Source organism: Seriola lalandi, unplaced genomic scaffold, assembly GCF_002814215.2.
Source record: "Seriola lalandi dorsalis isolate HSWRI2012SDOR001 ecotype SW California unplaced genomic scaffold, Sedor1 jcf7180002054883, whole genome shotgun sequence".
NCBI classification, from domain to species: Eukaryota; Metazoa; Chordata; class Actinopteri; order Carangiformes; family Carangidae; genus Seriola; species Seriola lalandi.
Window position 1 is genome coordinate 6,299,875 of NW_019525658.1, and position 26,908 is coordinate 6,326,782.

At 42.0% G+C, this 26,908-nt stretch overlaps 2 protein-coding genes across 5 annotated transcripts in view; one reads left to right on the top strand and one right to left on the bottom strand.

Annotated features, from left to right (window-relative positions):
- Positions 1-21,638, bottom strand: part of zdhhc8b (zDHHC palmitoyltransferase 8b) — a 69,832-nt gene extending 48,194 nt beyond the window's left edge. Inside the window, exon 1 of the mRNA XM_023397644.2 lies at positions 20,689-21,638. Coding sequence (XP_023253412.1) covers positions 20,689-20,792 — 104 coding nt within the window. The 5' untranslated portion in view covers positions 20,793-21,638. The remainder of the gene's footprint in view (positions 1-20,688) is intronic.
- A 179-nt stretch (positions 21,639-21,817) lies between these two features.
- pgam5 (PGAM family member 5, serine/threonine protein phosphatase, mitochondrial) lies at positions 21,818-26,344 on the top strand. 4 transcript variants are annotated; one of them, XM_023397574.2, is made up of 6 exons: positions 21,818-22,270; positions 22,785-22,957; positions 23,845-23,970; positions 24,359-24,447; positions 25,248-25,381; positions 25,805-26,344. In XM_023397574.2, the coding sequence occupies exons 1-6, from the start codon at positions 22,041-22,043 to the stop codon at positions 25,953-25,955; spliced, it is 903 nt and encodes a 300-aa protein (XP_023253342.1). In that variant the 5' UTR covers positions 21,818-22,040; the 3' UTR covers positions 25,956-26,344. The 4 variants fall into 4 exon arrangements, with proteins under 4 accessions (XP_023253342.1, XP_087027750.1, XP_023253343.1 ...); XM_087171624.1 differs by having other exon boundaries at positions 23,845-23,969; positions 24,352-24,447; XM_023397575.2 differs by having other exon boundaries at positions 21,820-22,270; positions 25,251-25,381.
- Positions 26,345-26,908: the final 564 nt, after the last annotated feature.

Here is a 26,908-nt window from a genome sequence, read left to right on the forward strand (position 1 = left end):
TTAATTGACCAGCTTGGAAGTAACTGCTGGTAAACGTAGTCTTTTATACTTTGGTCTTTTTACTTTTATACTTTCCATATCCAAAAGTACACCAAGGTCCGTCTGATATAATATTCATCATTGGAGGGTGTATGTGGAGCTCTGTTGCGGATGTGCGTGTATCCACCAATTTATTATGTTCATGTGTACAGTCCGTGTGGCCACTACACTACACTACACTACACTACACTACACTACACTACACTACACAGGTACTAACTGCGCATGAGCTGGAAAATAAACATGGATGCTGAGGAGGTATCCTCACCTCTACAATTCATCTATAAGAGAATAAGTACAGCAGACAAAACAGCTCTTCTTCTTCTGGCATGGAATGTTAGTAGTGTACATGCATGGAAGACGTAGAGAATGATTTACTGCACATGTATGGAAGGTGTCCTCCAAGTGGTGTGTAAATGAAAACAGCTAGGCGTCTGTGGTGTCCGCAAACTAGTACAACCGATCAGACAAGAGTGCTACTCAAAAAAGTGCTACTAAAAAAATAGCAGTGCGGTACGTCTTCTTTTAGGGTTAGGGTGGGCAACCACTAATCACCTCAGTTGCCCTGTGATTTTGTTGTAAAGTAAACTCACAGATCTGTGCATGTTAAATATGTTGGCTACAGGCGGAGGGCACTTGCTCTGGCTCTGAACGAGGATGAGAGGCTGTTCCCATATAACAGGCAGGACACAGGAAAATGGAGATGGAGTTTCAAGATCTTTCAGTACTGAAAATCGCAGTTCATAGTTCAGTTGAAATAAATGTACTACATGCAGAGGGGCAGGTGTGTGTCTGTGTGTGTGTGTGTATGGGTGTTGATACACAAAGTGCAACCGCCTGGACACTGGTCTCTGGAAGGAAAACGAGCCTCCATCAGAACCCTGATCCTCATCTCCTGAGTCAGTATCCAGTGTTGGGACTGGGCCTCTGCCAGCTCGGGCATAATGCAAGCCTCATTAGGCCATGGCATCAAAGAGATTGGCAGTGCCCGAGCGACAGAGTGTCGCTAAGACACTTCATTTCCTCTGAAATGCAGCAGGTGTAAGAGGAGAACAGAGGACTGATATCCATTACAGGCTAATGAGGAAGTCTGCAATATTCAGACTGATTCAAACTGTGCTGTGTCACAGCTTCTTAACATAGAAATGTCTTTATTTGACAAGCATCTCAGAATCAGCCGCAGCATCCCAGAATGATGACAATGACATACTGGTATTTTAAGTCCAGTCCACCGTGAGTCAGGGAAGATGAGGGTTATAGACTGGTTCAAATACTGAGACACATTTAAAGAAGGTTTCAGAAATGTTCTGAGTGCCCAGATGACAACGATAACCCCAACAGTTACAGTTAGAAACGAAAGCAATGTCTAGATCTTTAAGCCCTTTCACATCAATATAAAGTATCTGTATATGTTCTTCTTATACTTGTCTCAAAGCCTCATAGTTCAGTAAGTTTTAAGGAAAAATCTGCCATTACTTTTGTGTCAACAGCTCCTGTGAAAAGCCCAAAACCAAAACTGAACTGATCCTACTTACCTGATATAACTTATTCCTCTGCACCATTGTGCCCCACTGTTTCCCAGAAATGATTAAATACACATAATTGAGCCACAGTGTTGTGCTGCATGACATATCCCTTCATTATAATGCTAATACAGTGCTCTGGTGCCACTGGAGCACTAAATGTGTATCAAAATAGTCTGAAAATAGTCCCAAACAAACACACTCTTTACTCTTGTTTGAGTGGAGTTTTTTCAAATTATAAAGCCCAGCTGTTTAAAGGAAATTACTGAGCCTTCAATGAATGAAACTACACATCTGTGACCAAATTTTTACATCTCTTTAAGAGGAAGCAGTGGGCTTGGGAGTAAGTGCCACAGACAGGACAGTCAGAAAGTATTGAGCGATGGAGTAACACGTTATTGGTTTTGGTCTTTTTATAGGACTTATTGCCTATATGAAACATCAGTCTTATCTTTTAGTATTAGAACTAGTATCTCCAATGTAAAAATTGAATCGTGCGAAGGTTAACACTAGCATTAAAAACAGAAAAATCTAATTGCTATATTCTGCCACTGTCCTTGCTGTAAATAGAAAACCAAAGTGATGAATATGCACAGAAGACACTTATCACCTCAATTCTGTGACTTCTGTTTGGAGCAAAACACTTACAGTCTAATACAGTCACATCTACTAATTATGCCCATCTGGCTGAGGCTGATCCGACCTCAGCCTACATTATGAGATCAGGGTGTGTATCTCCAGGGGCACGAAGCGCGCTCGTGATGCACAGGTGATGTATCAGCAGAGTCACTTCCCCACTTAAGCCACAGGCCCATCTGTTCCATTCATACCCAATGGAGACAGGTCACAGCCACAGCAAGGCATTACGAGTCGACTGATGATCACCAGGTGCTCAGACCTTATGCGAGGAAGAACTCCTGTGAATATTGATAGTAACAGTGTAATATCACCAAGAAGCAAATCTCTCCATACAGAAAGTCCCAAGATTTAGTCATGTTTGCACTTTCCTACCATCAGCCAAAAAGCCTGATGATGTATTCGGTTGAAATGTTCAAGAGGAGGAAGATAAAAAAGTTAATCACAGCTGTTTTCTCAGTAAACTGCCCAGGCTGTGTAGGGCTCTCGAGTTTGTACACATGGTGGGGTGATAAAAACGTCCTGTGGATTTGGTTTAAAGATAAGGGCTGGCAGGCGTCCAGCTCAGTGAACCCAAAAAGCGACTGAGAATTCCTGAGTCCCACAGACAAGTTAAACTCCTAATTTCTCCCAGCAGCAGCACTTATAGTTGAGTGAAGATCCCAGAACCGCCAGCCGTTGTTTTAAATAAAAGTGTATTCTTGATCCACTCTTTGTCACGAAAAGGAAGAAGAGGAAGAAGGAGACGGGAAGGAACATAATCTACAACTACTCGTCCATAGTTGCTGATTGACAACTACCTGCCTTTTAGCCCTGTTACCCAATTCAGTGAGAGAGTGCTGTGCTCCAGTTACAAGGGGGGAGTTAAAAATAGGCCTCACTCAGTCACCACTTAGCCTGGCAATGTGGAGAGCAGATTGTAAATGAGCACAGTGAAGTGCTTGAATGGCAGGCCTTGTCGCTGGCTCTCTAGGCTCTGACACGCACACTGAATGTAAAGCAGCAGCACACACTGCTAACAACTGACCAGTAAACACACTTATCATGTATTAAGGGTCTGTATGCAGGGCAGATAAGGACAACAACAGCTCTGTTGCTCCGTAAGAGTATGAGAGGAAATGATGCCAACTTGTATGGTGGCTAACTGGTTTTTCTTATAAACTGATTACATCCTTTAAATAAAAATGTTCCCTCCTGAAACTTTACTCTAGCTCATCCCTTGGAGACGCATGAAGCAGCTGAGCACGCATCATTCTCTGAAACAGTGTTTGACGGATGATGAGCATCCAAAAGTGACTAAAAACCATTTACAGACTGACGAGCTTGTGGCAGAAAGCCGTGTAGGTGAAGCATTGTCTGGCACAGAGGGGAAAGTGGTTCCTCGGGGCTATAGGGAGTGTGACAGATGACTTCCAACTGCAGCTCTCCACCAAAAAAAATGAAAAGTCAATTACAAGTGCAACACTGACACTTTCCACCGCAGTCTCTATTATGTTTGCAAAGCCAATCACAGAGTTAAATGTGAGCAGAAGCTCAATTCTGTAACATAAAAATATTGATTTGTGCAGCTTTAATATTTTCTGTTTATTTCTGTCTGTTGTCTCCTGAATTACCTCACAGGTTCCTTTACATTTAATCAGAGAATATAAATTCATGTCACTCATTATCTTTATGTCAAGTGTATGTTAGTGATAAGAACTCACATCACAGTCACGCCATGAACTTTCTTAATGTATTGCCTCTATCTCTGAATAATTAGCTCCTGCTTTATGCATAGCCCATTAGAGAGAAGATCAATACCGTTGCGCGTTCAGCCTGTGCTTCATTAAGCGCACCACGAGGCATCACTGCGACAGGGCTTGAAAAATGTGTTGGCAGCACCAGCAGCCTCCCTCCTCCTCGAGGGCGCTCTCGGGGTAGACCCACATGTCTGCAAACACACTGCTTCAATACACAACTCTGCCTCAGGAGCCCACAGCAGCACATGTTTGCCTGCTCGTGCTAACCCACAGGCTCAGTCACACTGAATTTTGACCCCACAAGCTATGAAGACAAGATTATACAGTGATTATACTAATGAAACGGATAGAAGTGTGGAAGGTCACAGTATAAAGCACTTCTCCTGCAGCCACGCTTAATGTTGCAGATTCTACAGTTGTTCTAAAAAAAAGTACGGAAAGTTCACATGCCATGTGAAATTTAAAAAAAAGTCTGGTTATGACGTTAATGTCCGATACAATCAAAGTCCATGTGTTTTTTGTCTTTGTAAATGTGTGTGTGTGTATATAGGAGAGTGCAAGGTCATGCCTGGCTAAGAGGCTGATGGGAAGACGTGACCGGCAGTGTGACCCGGAGAGTCTGTTAGCAGCTTCTCTGCTGCCATGCGGCCTCAAGTCGCCTGATCCACATGTTCCGCTACAGGCTGAGCTGATGCTCCTCCGCTGTCTGCATACAGCGCTAGTATCAGTATTGGATTGCAAAACAGATATCATCCAATCCCTGAAAGCCACGTCTGATATCCTGCACTTGTAGTCTGTGGGAAGCTATCCATCCGAATTGACTCTAATGTGCTGTTTAGTTAAGGTGTAGTACAAATATGTGTAAATATGCTGACATCCTTATCCTTTAATTTAACAGAGCATGGGTGTAGTGTGGTGTAAGTGCCATTTCACAGGCTTTTACCTTCCTGCCAAGAATATAAATATATGAGAGCACTGAATGCTGGAGATTTTCAGGAATGAAAACTGTCAAATTTAAATATAATTAATACAATTAAGGTCAATCTAAAATCCTGCCAAAACTGAAGCTATCAGTAGGGGAGAGGTATTTCTACATGCTTGTATTCAAATACATTTATTGCACAGCAATAACATGTTTTGCCAAGAGCTTGTTTCTTCCAGATTTGGTTGCTATTAGTTTCACAGTGCTAGAATAGAACATTAAGCAATTTTTTTTTTACTTTAGGTTTACATCGTTTGCCATTTTTGAATATTTTCAAACTTGGCTCAAATTATACTTTTACTCTCTTTTCCCATGTGAATAATTCTTTCTGCTGGTTACCATGGAAAATAAATCATTTCTAAGATAGTACAAACCGCAAACAGTGGTGTCATGCAAATTTGTTCAAGTGAACAGGACTAACACCATGACAGGCCCCTGAAATTGCAAGACAGATGCTCTGATTTATATTAGAGATGGTCTAAAAATATTCTGTGGGAATCTACAGTACAAGCAGGAGGCTGATGTTCAAACGCATGTTGTTCTTTTCTCCTCTTTAGCCTCAGCTCTGCATACGTGTGCCGGCACTCTCCTGTTCCACCTGCCACCACACCTCAAACCCGTGCCACATGAAAGCAGGCTCCACGGGCAGCTGTTGTCACATTTCCTGTCACCCCCTGCAGAGAGGCAGACCTTTTTTTCAGCCGCCCCAGACACAACATCAACTCCTCACCCGTCACTGCCAGAACTGAGCTGACGTTTTTCTAAGAGTCCAGGCTGAAATTTGACATTCGAGCTATGTTTGCGTATGCGTCCCTTTGGGTCTTTACTCAGCTCAGAGGGTGAGACAGCTGTACTGCTGCTATTTTGCACTATCCTGAAGAATTGTTTATGTTGCTGGTGCTTCCAGGAGCCAGGTGGAGCTTCTGACCGCTCAGCAGTTTCTTTGCGAATCCTGCTCCTCCTCTCCCCCCTCCTCCTTCAGGAAACTATTAATTTGGGCTTTCAATCAAATCAGTCTCCCAACATTGTTGATGTAAGTTGTGGCTCCCTGGCTGGTCATCTCTGCAGTTTGTGCACTCAGACTCTTAAAACACCCCCCAAAAACATGATTATAGCTGTCAGTGGCCAAGGCCAACTCAAGACCAAAAAAACACACGGTTGATTTCTTGCAGCAGTGACTGTGGCCTGCACAACCATGACTGAACACTACAGTTAGAAAATACATTTTACTTTACTTACATTTTACAGGGAAATGTTCAGAAGTACAGCAATATGCATGAAATAGGTCACAAATGTGTAATGCTGGAATAATTAAATAACTGCAAAACTATTTGCAATTAAACTTTAACTTGAAAAGCTTTAACAAACCAAGCTTTAACAAATCAGGAAAGAAAACTTTGTTCTGAAAGTAAAATGTGAATGAGGTCTCCGGGGAAGACCGAAGAGTCACTAATAACATTCAGTGCACATTCTCAGGGGGAGCTTCTCAATTTGCAGCACCCGGTGCATTAGTGCAGGCAGAAAAATACTTATAAGAGTGAGGAATGCCAGGGCCCGTTGCAGATAAGCGCTGCAACCCTGAATGATTTCATTAACACAGAGCAAGACAGACTATGCGAGGCAGGCTAAACCCACAGGCACGTATCGGAGGGGCTTTAACCTGCCACAGTGAGACGATGTAAACATGTACATCGCCTCAGACACAAACTGAATGCACAGACTCCATCGTGCTTGGGGTTTTACAGATATGAATATTCTTATCGCAGGTGTCTGTGAAGCATTGTCAACCTGACTGGAGAATACTGCTCCTCATTTTGGCAAAGACTTTAGGCAGATTAAAACTTCCAGAGAGGTGAATCGAGCTAGAGGGAAAAATGTGGACCGACGCAAGCCGACATCTTCATAAAACACATGGCAGGGGAGGATGTGCAGGAGCGGAATGTAAAATGAATTAAGGAGGGCAGCGAGTACAGAGCAGGGTATGGCCTTGTATAAAAATCGATAAAATAAACTAATTGATATTCACATATTATCCTGCCCGACATCAGCGATGCTAAAAGCCAGTGTTCTCATGGGAATAATGTAAAATGAACATTACAACTGCTGCATTATTTAACTTCTGTCGGTAGAAAGGATCTGGGAACATAGTTTCACTCAGAGATAGGGAAGGAAAAACATCCTGAGAAACTGAGCTGAGTAAATGTTCAGCTGGAACTTCAACATGGTTCAGTTGGAGCTGTCTGGTAAACTTGGCTGTTGCTGCACATTCACAGACACTGCGCATCACACAACACACAGCTGGACACACTGGGAAGGATGGCACCCTGTGCAGTGCAGTTTGTAACATGACATATCGCCTGACCCTGGATCTGTCCAGCTCTGGATCAACTGGATACCGAACATTGAAATGTTCAGTCACTTCTGCTGTTTTGAGCCATTATCTTAGGAAACTGTGAGAAAACAGAATTAGGGGGAGTAGGTGTCAGTCTAGACTGGGTAATTGGTCCCCTGTCAACAGGGAATACCATTAAAACAATTTGAGGGATCAGCTGGATTTGGCCGGGTGGCTCGTAGTTCCACAGCAGTTTAATCAGGACTTTAGCAATTATTCACACTGCTGAGAGTGCACATGGTGGCAGGAGTGGGGTGCTGTGCAACAGACTTTGGGAACAGCAGAGTCTGCTGTTCATGTCAGTTCTGATCAAATGCTTTTAGGCTGCTGAACTAACTGGGTGCAACCGGGTCACTGAATTAGCCGGGTGCACGTTGGATTAAGAACTAACCAACTAAGAACCAAGTAAGATCCTAATTTGGAGAAAAGTGCCACAGTTAATTGGCAGTGAAACTGTGGTGCAGCATCTCTGTGTGACTTCAGCACTCACTTGGGTTCAGGTCTGTTGGTATTTTACACATTGAGCACAGTATAACTTGCCTGTCCAGAGAGTCCGTGTCTAAGGTCTCAGCTCGCATTAACTGTCTTACCAAAAAGTTCAGGCTCCCATTATCTCATCTCTCAAGATGGATAATTTCACTCAATTCCCCAAAGAGAAGCAGCAAAACAAACAGAAAACATCCTCAGCCCAGACAGAGATAAGGCAGGATGACGCTCCTTCGCTGGGCCTTCAAGTTACACAGGACAGAGTGTTTCAGTTACTATTACCACGCCCGTCAAGCTTTCAGTTCTGGCACAGCACATATGCAGTTTACAAGGATAACAGTGGCATCTTTACCAATCAAAATTCTTACTAATTTTTGAAACAGTGGTTCTTTGATTTCTGACAGAGGTAGACAAGAGCTAGCCTCATATTTATATCCAGTGACCATCAGCTTTGCCAGTTGAAATGACTGAAAGCTTTAGCTAGCTAGCTCATTAAGCTAACATTAGCACCATGAGTTGGTTGAAAAGGCGCTTCAGTCTGACTTTTTAATGTTTCCAGCTGAATCATGTAAAATGTTTTTTTAAATGTGACCTTAATTGCTGTTGTGCTGAAAGACTGAGGTTAAAGTTGCGACATCAGCCCAAACTCTTATGTGCTAGTTGTGAACATGACTTTTTTTATTTTTTTTTTATTTATACTATAACCATAACAATTTAATGTAACCTTGTTAGTTAATGTTGTGCTCGGTTGGGTTACTGTTGTACAGTTGTATGTAAATCTTTGGGCACCCCTGGGCAAATTCCATCATGGGTTGATTTCTGAAGTGGGAGGAAAGAAGTAAACACAACCCCTGCAGTAAACACACACTTAAAAATGTTGCTTTCTTCCAATGTGAACTCCCTTTTTATTTCATTAACTTTCACTTTCACTTTCGGGACTGTTGCAGCACATTTGCATTCAGACTTTGCTGATATTGAGTGGAATCCATTCTTCCCTCTATCTGTCCATTGCTTCCTCAGCCACACAGTCCCAAAGCAGAATACCCCCCCCCCCCATGCTTAAAAGTTGGAAGTTTCTACCAAATGCTGCTGCTTTTTTCTCCACACGTTTTGCTGATTGTGGCCAAAGAGCTCAATTTTAACTCCATCTCTCCACAGCACTTGTTTCCAAAACCACTCTGGCTTATCCAGATGCTGCTTTGCAGATTTCAAAACTTTTGTGTTGAGGTCACAGGTATGGTTTCCTTCTGATGTCTTTCCCATGCAGACTCTGTTTGAACAAGTACCGCTGCACAGTGACTCCACCACCACTCCTGTTCCAGTTAAACCTTCCTGCAGCTCCTTTCCAGTCATACAAGGGTTTTGCTTTGACTTTCTGCCCAGCAGACCTGCAGTTTTATCTGAAAGATTCCTTGGTCTCCCAGATCTAGTCTTGACTTCCACAGCTCTCCTTAACTGAACTCTCTTAATGACATTTTGAATGGTGGAATTTCAGGCTGGAAGCGCTCTGATTCCTTTTTATAGCCTCTCCTGCTTTACAGGCATCAGTCTGCTTCATTTTACAGATCCTCAGTCGGTTGCTTAGAGGAGCCCGTGGTTGTTGAGTGTTACCACAAGGTTTTAAGAGTCAGAGAAATTATCAGCTCTTGAATTATGCTCAGCTGACAATTCCTAATGACAATTTTTAACCTGCCTTACAAGTCCTAATGAGTCCATTAAGGCCTAACGAGTTAATGAGGTTTTACAAGCAGTCGGTTGCATTCAATTACCGTTGAATTTTTAAAGTTCATGAAATAAAAAGTAAGTAGACTTTGAAGAAGTCTAATTTTTTAATGTCTGCTGCGGGGGTGGTATGTTCTTCTTTTGCTGCTGGACAAAAGCTATTAATGATGAGCTTACATTTGTGCAGATAAACACACTGTTGAATCCATTCCTTAGCCTACACTTTTGCTCTCGTGTTTTTGGTTTTAAAAAGGCTTAAAAAAGACACCATCCTCCCAAATCTTTAAATGTGAGTATCACCCTTACCTGCAGCCCCTTTTGTCTTGTAGAGAAATTTAAAGCTTAACAGACCTGCTGTGTCTACTTACGCTGTGATTTGGCAATCACTGTTCTGGAGAGGGGTTTAGCAAATCGAGACAAGAAGCAAAATAAACCAAAAGCACCTTCACCCTGGAAGAGATGAGGTAGCACGGAGCCAAAGCACGCTGAAGCCCACTGAAACCCACTGCACACCGCCCAACGAAAACATTCAGACCACCCAATTAAAGTGCTTGGCTGACCATATCACATTAACACCTGAAAAAGTGCTATGTAAATAACACAAATAGAACCAGTGAACAGCTTTGTTATCATTTCAATTACGCTAACTACTTTAGTTTCTCTGTGTGTATCACTGATGATCATGTGTCTGAAGGATCGAGTGAGAAGTTAAGACAGATCAGTCAAAGATAGAGCAACTATGGCTTCATCAGCTGTACATGGAAACCACTCTGCTTTTCTGCAGAATTTTGCACATTGCCGTGCCAAAGAAAACAATTTGACAGAGGAAATCCACAGCTCAGGGCAGGCTGGCTGCTCTCCGGCAGAAGCTACAGAGTCCTGTCTATGTCACAGATGTCGTCAACAACTTCCTTTGGTGATACTTTTTTTTTTTTTTTTATTGCGTGTCAAATTGTGTAATGAAAACAGCACAGCTGCATAACGGCTCTCTTTCACTGGTGTGAAAAAGCTAAATAAAACAACCCTTGAGACTAAAATTAAAGTCAGTTCAATACAAGCACAAATTAAGTCCACATTCAGATTTAAAACTAGCCGTAAGTTTCAGACTCTGGAAGTGATTTCTCTCCATATGACACTCCGACACTATATTAGGAAGAAGTGGACCTGGACTCCGCAGAGAATGGTGGAAGCCTGAGGGGCTGAACACATTTGTCCATTGTGAATTAAACCTCATTTAAAAATATCCCCGCTGTCAAACATGATGCCATTCTTTTAAACGGGCATGACACAAAGATAACAGTGACAGGTTGGAGCACAGTGGCCCACCTACTAACTGGTTCACGGCGACGCTTCTCTGGGCTTCACTTTCTGTCTCCGCATCCTAGCCGTAGCTTAGCATATTGGCAGGAGTTTAGCGGCCAAACACACCTGTTTAGTCCAGCAGAAATTCAGCATAAATCAAAGGGCTGTATTTGCCTATTCTTTTCGTATGGGTTTTGGTGCCAGAGGAGTTCACTCACCATTTCAGATACGAGCCTAGAGGATGGAGAGTGGGTGAAAGCTAAAAAAGGTGGGGCTTGGGTGGAAGGCAAACAGCAGCCAATGCACGACACAATGAACTAAATGTATAAAAACAGGTTTTGCATGCCTTTTGGGAATTAAACAACTTATAAATATGAAAGTATAAAAAAGCACAATCCCCTGACTGTCACAGCAAAATAACTGACTGTTGCTGAGGCTCAAGTATTTGTACGTAGGTTTACAAGCAAAAAAAGGGCATCTCTATCTATAAGTACATGGTTTTTGGCAGGTCAAGCTGTGATAAATATTAATATGAAACTGATGCCTCTTCATAAACTGCCCAGAGAGGTGTGAAATAAGAGCATGTGACAGAGGTGTCGGGATAAGGTCGTCTCTACAGTGAAGTACAAAGTCTAACAGCAACCATCCTGGCTGAAGCCCCTGGATCCATGGCTTCAAAGAGAAGTCCACTTGTATTTATAGACACACACACACACACACACACACACACACACACACACACACACACACACACACACACACACACACGCGTGTTGGTTAGATTCGGCATGATTTTGTTCCTCCAAACCTCTGTTAACTGCGTTTTTGGCCCCTTGGGTCAGCAAAAATACGATGAAAAAAACGCAACACTTACATGTTAATACCTTTTAGATATGTGTGAGCAAACAGCTGGTTATTTACTCATCCAGCAAATACTGACTGCGTCTGTAGAGCTTTATCACTAAATAGCTGCCTGCTGTGTCTCGAACTGAGCCTGATGAGAGCAGTGAGAGTGAACCACACAGTAAAGGTGTGGGGTAGAAAACCCATACAATAAGCTGAAAAATGCTTAAAAAAAAAAGCTTGATAGAGCTATGAGGGACCACAGAGTCAGGTGTTATTTGTCAAGAAGAGTGACACTGTTCACATGCACAATGCTTGATGTTAATGTAGCGAAATGATTATGTGCACACCACCCCCAGTGGTAGCATCAAGAAGACACCACACAGACTTTGCACCAGGATTGTCTAATTTTTCTAGAAATATATTCAAATTTAACATTTTCCTACAAAAGCTATTTTAATCAGAATTGTTCAAAAGATGCTATAATCTCAATTTTTATTTCTTAGCGGCTTTAGGTTCAAAATGTTGATATCTGTGTTGTTCTACAGTAGCTATGTGGTTGAACTCCACTGCACAGATGAATGAGTAGTGGCTTTGTTTGATGCGCCCTCTCATCGCCACAGACTTCTAAAACCACATACTTATAAAAGTGGCAAAGATGCGGAAGACCTGCCCTTATAATCACAGAGTCCATCTGCCTGTCTTCCTCTGCGTCCCAGAGATGGACACAGCTACACTCCTGTAAACACTGGGAGCCTCGGCTTGCTATGGACTCCTTGATCTCTCAGAAAGCCACTCCAGCCAAGGGTGTTAAGACATAGAGCTCTGTTTCTACTTATTACCAGTCATGGTCTCCCTCTGGCAAAACAACATGAGGGGAAACAGGGTGGAGACACCCATGGAGGGAGAGGCTGGAGGTCTAAATTAATCCCACATGTTCCCTAAGAGGAGACTTTCCAGGCGGCCTCAGTTTATTCGGCTGGTGGGAGGGTGGCGGAGTACAGCAAACTCTGAGAGCACCTCGCTGCGCTTTCCCGCACTTTTCGCCCACACACTTCTGTGCACTGAATCCACATGTATTCATTTACTTCAACTATGGCATCACAAGGCACAATTTAGCTTTTGGCAAGCACCAGAACTGCAGAAAGTAAGCGCTTCAGAGAAACCAAAAGGGTTTTAAATAGACACGGAGAAAGGAGCAGAGTCACGAGTTGCAGTGGGAAACAAAAAGAATCTAAAGGTTCCTCCAGTTCTATTGATCTGTAGCAGAAATGACACATTTGGACAAGTTTAATACATTTCCTCCCTGTACTTCAAGGCATGTTACATTTTTCAAATCCATGCATATTACAAAAGAGTGCTCAAGCAGAAAACACAAGTTTAGCACTTGGCAGAAAGACTAGGACTAATTTTAGAGAGCACTGATTTTATTAAAGCTCAACATGTGCTGGGGAATCATGCTAAAAACATGATGCACAATTTAGACTGTTTCTCACCTGCTGTTGCACATTATGATGTTCATGTTTTTATTCATTTATGATAAATTGTGCTAAACTGCAAACAATATTCTCACCCTGTTTAAGACATATTGTCTTATGCAAATGAGTTTTGTCTTTTGCAAGCATTTAGATAATTCCACAAAAAAGGGAACACATCGGTTAATTTTGAGGAATTATGCAATTTTTGAGATTTTAGGATTCTCATTACGCACTTTTAAAAACATACACAGACACTTACAGTCAGATAAGCTTATTACCTAAGATGTTAAATATAATCATTCAAATTACAGAGGAACTAAATCAGGAAAAACTTGCTTCTACCTGAAGCTTAATGTAATTTTAATTTGGCACCAGTTTGTGTTTGTGTGCCATGTAGTGTAGTCAGTCACCCTGCTCAACGGTGCATGGTAGAAAGCCAGGGAAGAGGATCTGTCAGCATTATCTTAACCTAGTTGTCGAGCAATGACAGGAAGGCTGGATGGAATGAGATTAGATGACCTGGTCTTTTATTCTCTGGGCCTCTTTCACTCATCAATACTGACAGAGGCACACCATTTTGGACTGTATGAAAGCTCTGCAAGCCAGCCGCTTGAACCTTGATGGCGAGAAGACAAGCCAAGACATTTTTCTCTTTAGTATAACTTTGCCTTTGTACTCTGGCCACTAACTACCACAGGTTAGGGCCGACTACAGCTGCAAGCAGGAAAGGAGATGCTCCACACTAGTGATGTAATGTAAAAGTGGAGTAATTCTATTAGTGAGATAATAATACCAGACAAATGACATTGACTTCTTTATTTTTTCTGTGGTTCCCTTAGGAGTCTTTAGAGGACCTTTGTTGGACTCCTGACCCCCAATGAGAACCACCACTCCACAGCTTCACTCAGAGAAGACACAACAGCTGGACATACCATGCCTCGACGGACAAGCTGATATATGATAGTTCCCTGCTACAGCGGACAGGACTGATTTGTGTGTGTGTATCTTGGATGTATTAGCTGTTTGCTAATGGTTGCTCCAAGCCAAAAAAAAGTCCCATTCAGATGTCCCTTAAGAACAACACTCATCGTTATCATCATCATTATTAGATCAAGACATTTGTCAGAAACTCACATTTGATCCCAATTACTGTCAAACAGTCAGCAGCTAAAAATATATAATATATGAGCGATGAGATTCAGACAATGAGTTCCCGCTGGAGTAACAACACGAGTTCTTCTCCTTTCCTCACCGTTTCAAACGAGTCTTTGGGGTCTCATGTTAGACATTTTCGAACCATTAACAAAATCTATCCAAGATTATGCCTGTTTGCATTTCTGTGTTCACCATGATAAACCAATGACACAATCGGCATCATGACACGTCACAAGTAACAGCAAGCCACAAACAAAATAGCTTTTTGTGATGAATGTGAATACCTTTCTGGATGCAGGTTAACCGTACAATGGTGCTTGAAGAAACGCTAAGCAAATTCCCAAATTTATTACAATTCATTCATGTTGATGGGGAGATGAATGTCAGCACCAACTTCCATGGCAACTACATTACACTACAGGAAAATTCAGGATATCACCAAAGTCACTAAGATCCATCCTCCGGGGACCATTAATGCCTGGATGCAAATTCTCATGGCAAGTTTGAACCACAGTGATGTCAGAGCAACTTTGCCATCCCTAGAGCCATGTCACTAGCATGGTCAATATTCATGCTTTGTGTTATGGATATGCAAACAGACATACAACAGGTCAAACACCCCAATCTGATAAACAATAGTTTTAGGGACAAATATATTGGAAGGTATTTGATGTTGATTGGACAGTAAATGTTAGATGAGTAAAACCTTTGATTACAAGGGATTACATTAGGGTATACTAACTGGGATAATTTCAAATGAATTCTGCACTGACCGCTCTCTCATTTAGGGACACCTGAGTCCCCGGAGCACCACTCAAGCCCCCTGGATAGCAGCAGCATATGTATAATAACTACAGTTTAGTTTCTAAGTGGTGATGTTCTACATTATAAACGAAAACAACACAACGCTGATGGATTTAAATAGAAAGTATCTGAGATTGGAGCTTCATGATGGTATCAAAGAAACAGAAAAGTCAAAGGAGTTTCGCTTCTGTACTGATGAAATCAGGACTTTGGGGGATGGAACATAACAGGAAGAGACTATTGGTAATTATAAATGCTTCTCAGTCAATAAAGTCAGGCACTCTGATTTAACTGTGATATTTTAGAAAATGGAAACAAGGTTGTTGTTTTTTTTTTTTAACTACCACACAACGCTGCAGGGGCGAGGGACTGGTCAATCTGTAACAATAATGCAGGTTGGAACCGTGCCTTGTGGTAAACCATAAACCATAATGAGAATGATAATTAACCGAAAACCACCACACAGATTAAAATATGCTGTCAAAAGCAATGAGACTGTTAAGTAAAAAAAGGCTTCTGCATTAGCTCAAAGTGAAATAAGGTTCCTTCATTCATTACTGCCTGTCCCCCTTAAGTAGCCTCTGAGAGCAGAAGTGACAACCCTGCACTGCAAGTGTCAATATCCAGGCCCTCACTCCAACGTGCTGATGGATGGGGACCTACAGAGGAAATTACATCGTTATCTAATCTGACAAAGCTAGGCAGGCCACACCAACCTGCTACTGGTCTTATCCTCAGTGAATAAAATAAAGCAGATATCTCTAGAAACCAGCAGACTGCGCCACGTGGATTTTATGAATAGGCCAAGGGGATATTTCGGCCCTGGTGAGCTTGCACGTTGGCTATTGGCTACTTTTAGCCATGTCAAGATTATCAAAGTTTTATCCTCTTTGTGACATGAGGAGAGGATAGCTCCTTATCCACCTCAGCTGAGGGGCTGAAACCTAATGCTGGGACAGTGTGTGAGGACGGAATAGTAATATCTCAGCGAATGTTTCTAATGGCAAGATGGGTAGGACATGTAGAAGACGAATACTGATGAGCTTGCCTTAAGAGCCGTAATTTGCTACTCTCATGGGAATCATGTAATATTTTTGTAAAGCTTACTTGGAGATTAAAGTTGCGCAAGCATGTCAGAGAGCCGTGCTCACTTGCTGTACATGAGTATCATAGCAGGGAGGCTGAGATTCTCTGGTGTCTAGATTTTATAGATGCCTCTTCATGAGTGCAGACAATGAAAGAGCTATTAGAGCATATTAAAAAAATGTCAGTTATTAAGTTCCTTCTTCTGAGAAATGCTCTGCCCTTGCAACATTTCAAACTTGGCATTTAAATAAACAAACTAAACCCAAATCAGACCCAGTGTCACATGAGCAATATTTGAAAACAGGCAGCCAAGACAGTCTGGCTCCTACACCAACCATAAACAGGACGAGTTAAGCCAACAATTCATTTAACTACATTCAAACACAGGGAGCCTCAAAGCCACTAACGTCACACGGGAGGAAGGCAAACGGGCTCTAATGGACGCTAATACCAAGCAGTGAGGCATTAATGATTACAAGCTTGTTAACCAAACCCCTTGACAAAAAGGACGACAGCAGCTCAGCATAAATAATCACATGCAGATTAGGATCAATGAACAAATACTTAAGACATTCAATTATTAAGATACTGAAAACCGTGATAGTGAAGAAGGAAAGGTGAATGCTTACAGAGGGCTCTAACCTCTTTGAGTTTACACACACCACTGGACTTGGTCATATTATTGGTGAATGTAAAAAAAAATGACATATAACTATGAAAGAAAAGGCAACTGAATCCGAATCCTTTACTTTCTATAAATTATCTGATAGACCAGCTCGATAAAGGTCCCCCTGGGTTACATCCCTGAACCAAAGAAATATTTGCCACCAAAAGGTTCAACTTCAGATTTACAGAAAACAGAAGAAATCTTTATGTCGTTCTTTGACTTGGCAGCTATTGGCGAGGAGAGCTACAGTCAGCCTACTGTTCGCCCAGTTATGCTACCTCAGGTTGGTAGTGCTGTCTTTTATTTAAACATTTCTCTTGCACTTTCGGCCTTTTAACCATTTCTGTTGCTTGAAGATGTAAACATAAGAAACAAATATGTGCATACATATAAAGTTAGCTTACATTAGCCAGTGAAGCAGGATTATTCAAAATGAGATGTATTCGGCTTATTCTGCTCTGCAGTTCATGAAATAATGGCCTACAGATATTGTAAAACTGTAACCTGGCTACATAGCTATTAGTCAGAGGTAAAAACACTGCAACTTTTCAGTCAAGGCTCAGTTTTACCCTTAATGTTTTAGGTCTCTGTATCTTCTCCTCTTCCTGTACTTTGTAAATGAGGTAATCTATGTAAACATTTTGCTCCTGAAACCTGTTCTCCAAACATTTTACAATCAAAGAGGTTCTAAAATGAATCCTGTCATTCTATGCTGAACCATTTAGGGGGGGCATTTATGTACCGAGATGTAGAACCTAACAAGGTTAAAGCACTTGTTTTAACAGCATATCGTGGTTGATTTTCAACCCCCTCTTTTGACAACTCAGCACGTTCTCGACTAACAGATCATAAATACCTTTAAAAAATCTCTACAAGAGATTCAGAGTGGTGCACAAACGAAAAACAATGCATGGTTAAGGATCTAAATGAAGTCTGATTCAATGGATGTACACTGAAAAGGAGGAAACAGATGTGGAAGCTGAAGATTAGATTCCTGTCAGGCCCGCTCTCATGCACAGCTCTGCTCTCAGTCTGGCAACATGCTGGCTTCAAATGCCACCACTGACTACCACTCTCATAATTCACCCCCACACAGCAAAAACTGCTGAACAGAGGTTTTGTCCAGATGATCAGCTGATTGATCCACACATCTATCCATGCAGACACTCAAGTGTGGGCTATTAGGCTTGGCAACAAATGAGAACGGCCAGTCTGGCTGTTCTGTTTCCAGAACAGGTTATACATTTGGCATATGGTCAAGGGCAGTGATTAAGCCATTCTGAGGACTGCCTTACTAAAAGGTAGAATAAAGCTTCGTCAATGCAGCCATACAGAACTGGGACAAATTTAGACATAGTGAGATTTCTAAGCTACTGCATAATAGGATCTCATTATAGACCCAGATAAGAGTGGGATAATATTATGATGGCTGAACCATGACTAAAAGCTTAATTTATCTTCAGTATTTTTTATGATGAGTTGTGGTCATGCTGTGAAGATATAAATAATTCTGTACTAATGTGTTCTAATTCAATCTCTGTGGGAAACACAAACTGTCAGGCGTCAGTAAGCCAAACACAGTAACACACCATGGACAGTGTGTGTGTGTGTGTGTGTGTGTGTGAGCCAGTGCTGACCCCAGGTCTCATCCTCTGTTGCACCAAATGGCCTGTTGGCAACAGTGAGACCTTTAACACACTGTGGCCTAGGAATAAAAAAAGATTTGTGTCCCTGGCACTCTGCTGTACATGAGTGCATATGAGGGAGTGGTATAGTTCTTTAGTTTTAACCCCTGCACGTCTGCCTTTGTGGCTGCCAAACAAAGTTGGCAACATGAAAATCAGAAATATTCCTACCGTTGCACTAGTTGCATGTTATTCTGGTTAAGCGACTTTAGATAAAGGTATACTACTACTCAGTGGCTTGTGCTGTAAACGTGTGGCTTTGGACTGCAGCCACACACAAGGCCAGATGACAGGGTTCCACATAATGGACGGAATGGATAAGTGTTTGAGAATGTGGAAGCATGGCCTAGTTTGGACACAGCTCAATCCTCTGGGCCTTTTACTGGGAAATAAAGGAGCAACAGAGTAAAGTCTTAATCCTTGCCCTTGAACCATCTGCTGGGGGATGAACCTTAAAGTATAGAGTAACCTGAACCCCAGAAAAAAAAGGATTACTGATCATTTAAAAGATATGAGCAGCAAAAACTCTGACTTATACTATTTGCAAACAAAATGGCTGATTTACTGATCTCAAATTAAATCATAATACATGCTTACAACACAAGCTCTACACAGGACACTAAGGAGTGCTAGGATTGTTAAAGATACAACCTACTGGCACATCCCACAAACACCATATGTTTCCTTCAGTCTTGGTCATTAACCTGAGACAGAGAGTGCAAAACCACTGAGGGTGCTGCTGAAACATTTTCTGTCTCCATGCATCATCCAGGTGGGCCAGATCTTGCACTTAGTGCATCTTGCTTATGTTAAACTAAAATGTGATATAGATGTGAATAAAGAAATTCATGATTTAATGGTACAAATTCACACACGACATTAGATCCAAAAAGATAATAACTGCAGACATACTACAAGTACAAAATGGGACATATGATTTATGGTCTTTAAAAAAACATCACACCCTCAGACGGCGAGGAGCCAAATTCAACAGTTTTACTCAGACAGACTGAGTCTGGGATAAATGTTGGGTGATGTATCGCTACAGTTGTTGGTCTAGTTCAGGGGTCCCCATAATGATTTTCAAGCCCCCTCAAATTTCCCTGTGGATGTGAGATTGAACATGAGTTGATTTCATTGATAATCTATTCACCTTGGAGGTAAGCACTAAAGGAGAATGTATGTGGGAATGATGATTCACACCAGAGATATCAGACTCTCTGCTGTCACCTCCCATTGCTACAACGTCAGCTTTGCATTTAAGTCATAGCATTAACTTCCTCATTTATCAGATGGAGGGGCATGGGATGAAAGCCTTGCTACTTGGGGGTCCTTGGCATGATTGTGATGCTGGCTGATAGGATCTGTGACTATGCAATCATCCTGATTGCAGCTGGTGTGGACAGCCCAGTGTCCCCAGATTGTCAGAACCCTTGAACTGAATTAAAATCTGCTTTTGAGACAGTAAGGACCTGTTGGCCTTAGTCAGGGGTTCCCTGTAGACCTCATCTGATCACATTTTCTCCAGAGGGGACCCCTAAATAAGGGTCTAGAGTCAAGGTGGGGCGTGGTATTAGATGCACTGAAACCTAGGTGGAGACCCCCGCAGGACTCCACTTTGGGAACCCCTTACCTATAATAATTATAATGCTTCTTGATAAGTGGTGTGACACTGTAAGTATCCCAACTGAATGTGCAAACGTAACCGCCTAAACACAGCCGCCTGCTGGACCAACCATTTTAATTGTATCAACAACTGCCTGCGGCATTTATTCAATGGAAAGTGAGTATCTGCGGCCTAAGCTGTGGTCTCGTGCACGACCATTGCTTTTTTTTTTTTTTTTTTTTTTTTAACTTGCATGGCTTATTGGAAGTTTGCCTTGCAGGTACTACGGCTGAATGGGCCGTCTCAGGCTGCACAGGAAGGCAGCATCTAAGGCTGCTCTTTGCAATCCCATTTCAGAACCGCTGCGAGATTCCCCGTTGGGATAGATACACTCGTATAAAACCACTTATTCCACCTAAGTGGCTGAATCCACCCATGCAAACTTCGAGCTGCAATCCACTCTTGTCTGTGTAATCTCAAGGCACACGGTCTATAAAAACACAGGCATGCACAGAATAAGAACAAGAAGCGACACAAACTTACGTGAAAACGAAAAATAAAGTGGTCGAACCCACAAGGAGTGTGGCAGCAGTGGACACTGGGATGTATTTGGTGGGTTTAAATCTCTTTCCAGCGCTGTTGGGCATTCTGTAATTTCCACATTCCTCAATTATTTATTCCGATTGGAGACGCATGTAGAAAAATGATCCAGTGTCCAATATAGTGGCCGTTGTTTGGCTATGAAAGGTACAACCAGTCCGTCTTTGCTATCGTTGAAGCCGCATAGATCCTAAGATAGAGAGGCAGGAATACATAGAGCTCTGTGAAAGCCTGGAAATCCCACCCTTACAATCCAGCCTACTAGTGAGGTCACTGAACCGCTTGAAAAAAGGTGGAGCCTCTCTGCAAACCTTGCAAGTGTCTTCTCAAGAAAATTGTCGGAGCTGTACGATGTCGATTATTTTGCATTTCAGCGGGAAGCATATGAGTCACCCTGCAATCGTTTTTTTCCCCGGGAGACTTCGTGAATATAACTGCTTTCCCACACATATTCAACGATTCAAACAATCTCCATGCTTACTTGATGAATTTAATAACATAATGTGTCTCAAAGTTTAGGATAAGTCGATGTTTTCATATTTTCTAACCCTTAAAGCTGCACTGCAGGTAGCTCCAGATAAAGCGTTCCTTGACTGAGGGAATGACACCAAACTCTACTTTAACTGTCAATTTCGGTATGGTCATTGTATACCAATAAGTATGCATTTATATAAAAAAAAAAAAACCCAGTTGTTGAAATGACTACTTATTCCTCTCATTGTCTCATGTCACTAAAATGGTCTGTGGAAAGCAGCAGGGACAACGTAAAGTTGAAATTACATATACATCATGTGTTGATTTAAACTGAAGAGAAGTATTTAAGATGCAGAAACATGTGGCCCCACTGAATGTTACATGTTGAATGGCGTTTATAGTGTCTCATCAACAGAGAGCGGAAAAATATGAATTACTCATACTGCTCTATAGTTATTGCTATAGATTTAGGGATTAGAGCGCCCTCGTGTGGCACACTTTGGGATTTATGTGAAAAGCGAAACCCAATTGTTTTGGCCCCGGCTGGCCACCGTACTGTTTGTAGGAAGCTGAATAGATTAGCTTGCTATCTGTTGTGCCGACTGTAGTTTCAATTTCTGGCCAAAGGTCGCCGCGCATTAGATGCCACATAAAGCGTGTTTTGTTTTGTCTTGCTGGGGTTGGAATTAACAGCCAAACGTCATTTAGCAAATCAATACTATACATTTGTGTGGCGAGACAGCGATACACCTCGTTAACGGTGGACTCGTTAAGCTGAGCTAATTAGCTAGCAATAGTTTGCTTCCTCGGCGGTTCACAGGATGTCGTACAGGAAAACTTTAAAACTTATTTGTGGGTTCGCCGGAGGCTCTGCTGTACTGGTGTTCGCCGCTGCCGCTGCCGACTCCCGCGGATACTTCGGAGAGCAGCGCGGAGAGGCGGCCAGTCGGTGGCCGAAATTCACCGTTCTTCGAGCTGCGCAGCCGGCGTGGACACCTGCCAAACACACACCAGCCCCGACAGGACACGCCTGGGACTTCAACTGGGACAAGTATGTGCCTCTACACGCGTTGTCTCTTGACTCATTATTTGAACGTAACAATCACCGATATATTCCCTCCGTTTTCCACCTTTCTCTTTTGTATGTTATTCAAAATCTCTGCTTAATATCCACGAGTTTAACAGCCTGCTGTGCACCACGGTGAAGTTTAGGTTGGTTTTGGTGAAAGAAGATATTGGACTAAAGTTCACGTTGTGCTAAATTGAATAGGCATTTTTGCATGCCGAATCTAAGGATGGACCAAGAGGATTTGTCAGAGGTCACGATCCTTATTCCTCGAGTTACACTGTTGCTGGCTAGACAGTCAGCTATAAATGGTTCATTTTTAAAATTGAGTTTGGGGTAGAGATTCTCCAAACTTAGATGTATGTAAATTCTTGAAAGTTTCATAGTGATCATCATCTTAAATCATAGTGGTGTTAACCCAGATTTTCATGCCTCAAGTTAACCATGCCAGACAAAGCCACTTCTAATCTCAAGATCACGTCGTCTTAACTCTGTGCAGGAGGGACCCATCTGTACTGTCCAACGGGAAGAAGAAAGAGAGTGCAACTGAGGATCCCAGCTCCGAGCAGGACAATGGAAAACCCAAAGCTACACGCAACATTCTCCTCATCAGACACTCTCAGTACAACCTGAGTGGGAACAGCGACAAGGAGAGGATCCTCACTCCATTAGGTCGAGTTATTTAATGGCTAGTCAAAGGACCAGTGTGAAGGATTTGGAGGGATCTATTGACAGTTTTCATGATTTGTATGATGAAACAGAAACTTAAAACTGCTGTGCTTTCTTAGCTTAGAATGAGGTCTTCGTGTCTACATGTCAACTATGGCCATGTTCCAGTGTGAGAACATGTCAACTCAACCTAATTAATATGCAAGAGATGGCAATGTGATTCGTTCTACTTGTGCTGAATTTGTATTTCCGTGCACTCTGACAAGAGATCCTCTTACACGGAGCCTCCGGTGTTGCACTGCCGTGTTTCTTGCTTCATTTTTACTTTGATTGCTTTATTTTTTCTTAAGGTTTTACTATGACTACTATTTTACTAATTTGGCCTTTTGTTATTTATAGCCTACTTCTTATTGTTTTTCATTGTGCTTCTTGGTGACTATGGTCTTATTTGACAATATTGTAAATGAGGTCTCTAAGTCAATGTATGTCTAAAGTAAAATAAAGGTTGAATGAATATTTTTTTTTACAGTAACCCAGAATGGACAAACAAAACATAGGCTCTAGACAGAACCTTTTGTGTTTTTACATTACCTGAGGGAGGGGTGACGTGAGGTATATTCAGTTGGTTGCAGTCTGCAACCTCACCTCTAGACGCCACTAACACACTGGTCCTTCAGTTATAACCCTTTATGTCACTCGGAAGGTATGCCACACAACGGTCTAGGGAGTAATTTTAGTCAAAGAACTTCAGATATATGTTTGGCCCTGTTGCAGGCTGTTCTGTCTCTGTGTGGAGAGAGTATCCCTTCTCTTGGTTGTTGTCCCACCCAACTTTTTTGATGGCAGATCTGACAGTCATTTGTTATAATGACTGTTGTCTCCGCTTCCAGGTCGTGAGCAGGCAGAGTTGACAGGCCAGAGGTTGGCAGCACTGGGACTGAAGTACGATGTCCTGATTCACTCCAGCATGGCCAGGGCCACAGAGACTGCACATATCATCAGCAAACACCTTCCAGGTAGTGAATAGACCACGCTGCCTATCAGTACTGCACTGTCAGACACCCAGCCTTCTTACTTCTCCAAGTTGGGAAAAGTGTGGAAAGTAAATTTGATCATTTGTAAGGCTTTGAAACATCAGATTTACTGCTGTTACATTGTCAAGGTTACAAACTATACAATTCCATACATATACACTCGCACATTTCCATTTGACACATTCTGCTGTTGAAATTGCCTGGAATACATGACTTTGTTGAAAAACATTTGTTGTTCGTATCCTGTTGATCTTTGTTCTCCCTCTTTTCTTTTTAGCATCAGTACCAGTTACAGCTGGCACAGAAATGCTGAACGTCACAAATGTATATTAACATTTTTTCCCCTCCTCACAATGTCGTACGGGTCCAGGAGTGGATCTGGTGAGCTGTGATTTGCTGAGAGAGGGCGCGCCCATCGAGCCGGTTCCACCTGTCACTCACTGGAAGCCTGATGCTGTGGTGAGAGAAGCTACACCCCCTCTACCTCTAGGGTGGGCTGTAGGCCAGATTTTCTGCATTCGCATATCCTTGTATAGGTAACTTTGTGCCACCCGCATGTCTGTGCAAGTGCTTTTTTACACTTGCAGCTGCAAAAATCAGCCAATACATCAGTGCAATGCCACAGGAATGGACCACAGGAAGAGTTAATTTCCAAAATGCCAACGTTAAAGGGAGTCTGGCAGCTGTGGATCAATCTTTTTTATCATTGTTGCCATTGTTAGATTATCACTGGCAAGGAGCATTTAGTTGGTACATGTTATTTTATTAGTTAAGGGATCAATTCCCACAACTGAAAAAAAATAATCATGCAGGGAAACTGTTATTCTTCACAGCTTTGAAAAATAAAATTTGAAAAATTTAACAGTAACAATATGTGTTTTTATCTTGGAAGACGTCCATCTAAAAGAGCTTAGAACATAAGACACGGACATAATTGGACTATGCCTCTATAAACAACCCATGTAAACATATTATTCAGTAATTCCTTACTCTAAATGTTGGACATAATGGATTATTAATAATATTCTACAGAGAGCTGCGCAGCAGCAGTTTTCTGCCCTAAGTGACTCAGTACTGATTTAGCCTTTTATAGGAAGGGATGTTTTCCATATGGTTGGCCTTATTTTGGAATGACACTCTTCATACATTCCCTACACTGTACAGCAGCATCATGTATTGACTCTGTACTGACTGAGGGGTTCAGAACGAACCCCTTTCATGTGACAAAGGTGGCTTTCAACCTCTCTACCGTCCTCCAGCAGTACCATGAAGATGGAGCTCGCATTGAGGCAGCCTTCCGCCGCTACATCCACCGGGCTGACCCCAAGCAGAAGGAGGACAGCTATGAGATCATCGTGTGTCATGCCAATGTCATCCGTTATTTTGTCTGCAGGTTTGTGTCGCCGGCGGGCATGGTGATCGCGGCTCGGCCGAGGCCAGAGTGTGGCCTCTTGCTTTGCTAACCATTGTGTTTAAACTATGCTGTAGTTATGTCTCATACGATTTTAAGTTTTGAATTTGTGCTTCAGTTGTGTCATTGTGCTCTTGATGAAACCCTTTATGGAAAATTCTTGTTTGATTTAAATACTGTAGCTGCCTTGTGCTTTTCTTGGTGACTGCTTGTCCTGTGCTTCTGGTTAAAAGGGATATTTAGTAAATTCATCTAATTAATTATGAGAGATTAATATCTTCCAAATGATCACTTATTGGACAATATCACACACAAATAATGAAATAAATGCCTTGTAATTTTACAGTAGCTTCAGTACACAGATGCTCATTCTCAGCTACTCGTATCCGTCTTCTGTTCTCTCAGGGCGCTGCAGTTTCCCCCAGAGGGCTGGTTACGTATGGGGTTGAACAACGGCAGCATCACGTGGCTTACCATCCGACCTAGTGGCAGGGTGGCCCTCAGAACTCTGGGAGACGCAGGATTCATGCCCCCAGACAAACTAACACGGACCTAAGTAAGATTGCGAGTTCACGGGACTCAGTCGGCTGCAGGGTCAAAGCTCAGTTTTCTCCTTAAGTGTCTTGAAAATTACTTTTGATGTTATTATTTTGTAACTGAACTACCATCATGTAATGAGAGACTCTGGTGGTGGTGGTGGTGTTGTGATTACTTCCGTGCCATTGAACGCCCGCTGAAGTGATTAACAGCTGCATAGCAACTCCTCCTGAATGTAACTGAGGATTTTTACACAAGTGACTGACTTTTAAACCAAAAGAAATTGTATTTGTATAGCTGTTGTAAATGCAAGTCATGCTGTTAGCTGTACATGTCTTTACAGTATGCTGACGTGCGGATTATGTGTTGTACAGTGCAGCTGAAGTTAATAAAATCATGAATGCCGCAGTTTGTCACATTTCCTTTCTGGCTGATATTAATGCCACAGAAATAACTGAAGAAAAGCTCAAGGACACATTGGCAGTAAAGTAGGAGTGATGTTTTATTGATTAGTTGAAAGCAAATGAGGTCTAGACATACAGAAAGAGAATTCACCATTAATTTTTAATAAAGCACAGAATGCTAAAAGCACAAGAAGCATGTTTTAAGTTGTTTAGGTGCATTTTTGCAAAGTTCCACATTCATAAACATTCAGCGACCAGAATTAGATCTGTTGTCACCTGAGAGCACGAGGATGACAATACAATCTTCTCAGTGAAGTAGTTTGTGCTCTCAGATAAAGGTTTAGTTCACAAAAAAAATTTACATTCAGAACACTTGTTTCTCCCAACCTAAGTAGAGTGGCAATCTGAATATTTAAAATGATTGGCTTTTTTGTCCTAGACGTAGCTGATGAGCCCTCTTACAGAAGCGAATTTATCCCTAAGTTACAAATATTTTGGATACAGCAGGTTTTTACACTCACGTTCCATTAGACTTAACAAGTGGAGAACTACAGGATCCTGCCATGTG

Coding starts and splice junctions, on each gene's coding strand:
- pgam5 (XM_087171624.1), top strand. CDS start 22,041: ATGTCGTACAGGAAAACTTTAAAACTTATTTGTGGGTTCGCCGGAGGC. Junction 22,271..22,784: donor TGGGACTTCAACTGGGACAA/GTATGTGCCTCT, acceptor AACTCTGTGCAG/GAGGGACCCATCTGTACTGT. Junction 22,958..23,844: donor GAGGATCCTCACTCCATTAG/GTCGAGTTATTT, acceptor CTCCGCTTCCAG/GTCGTGAGCAGGCAGAGTTG.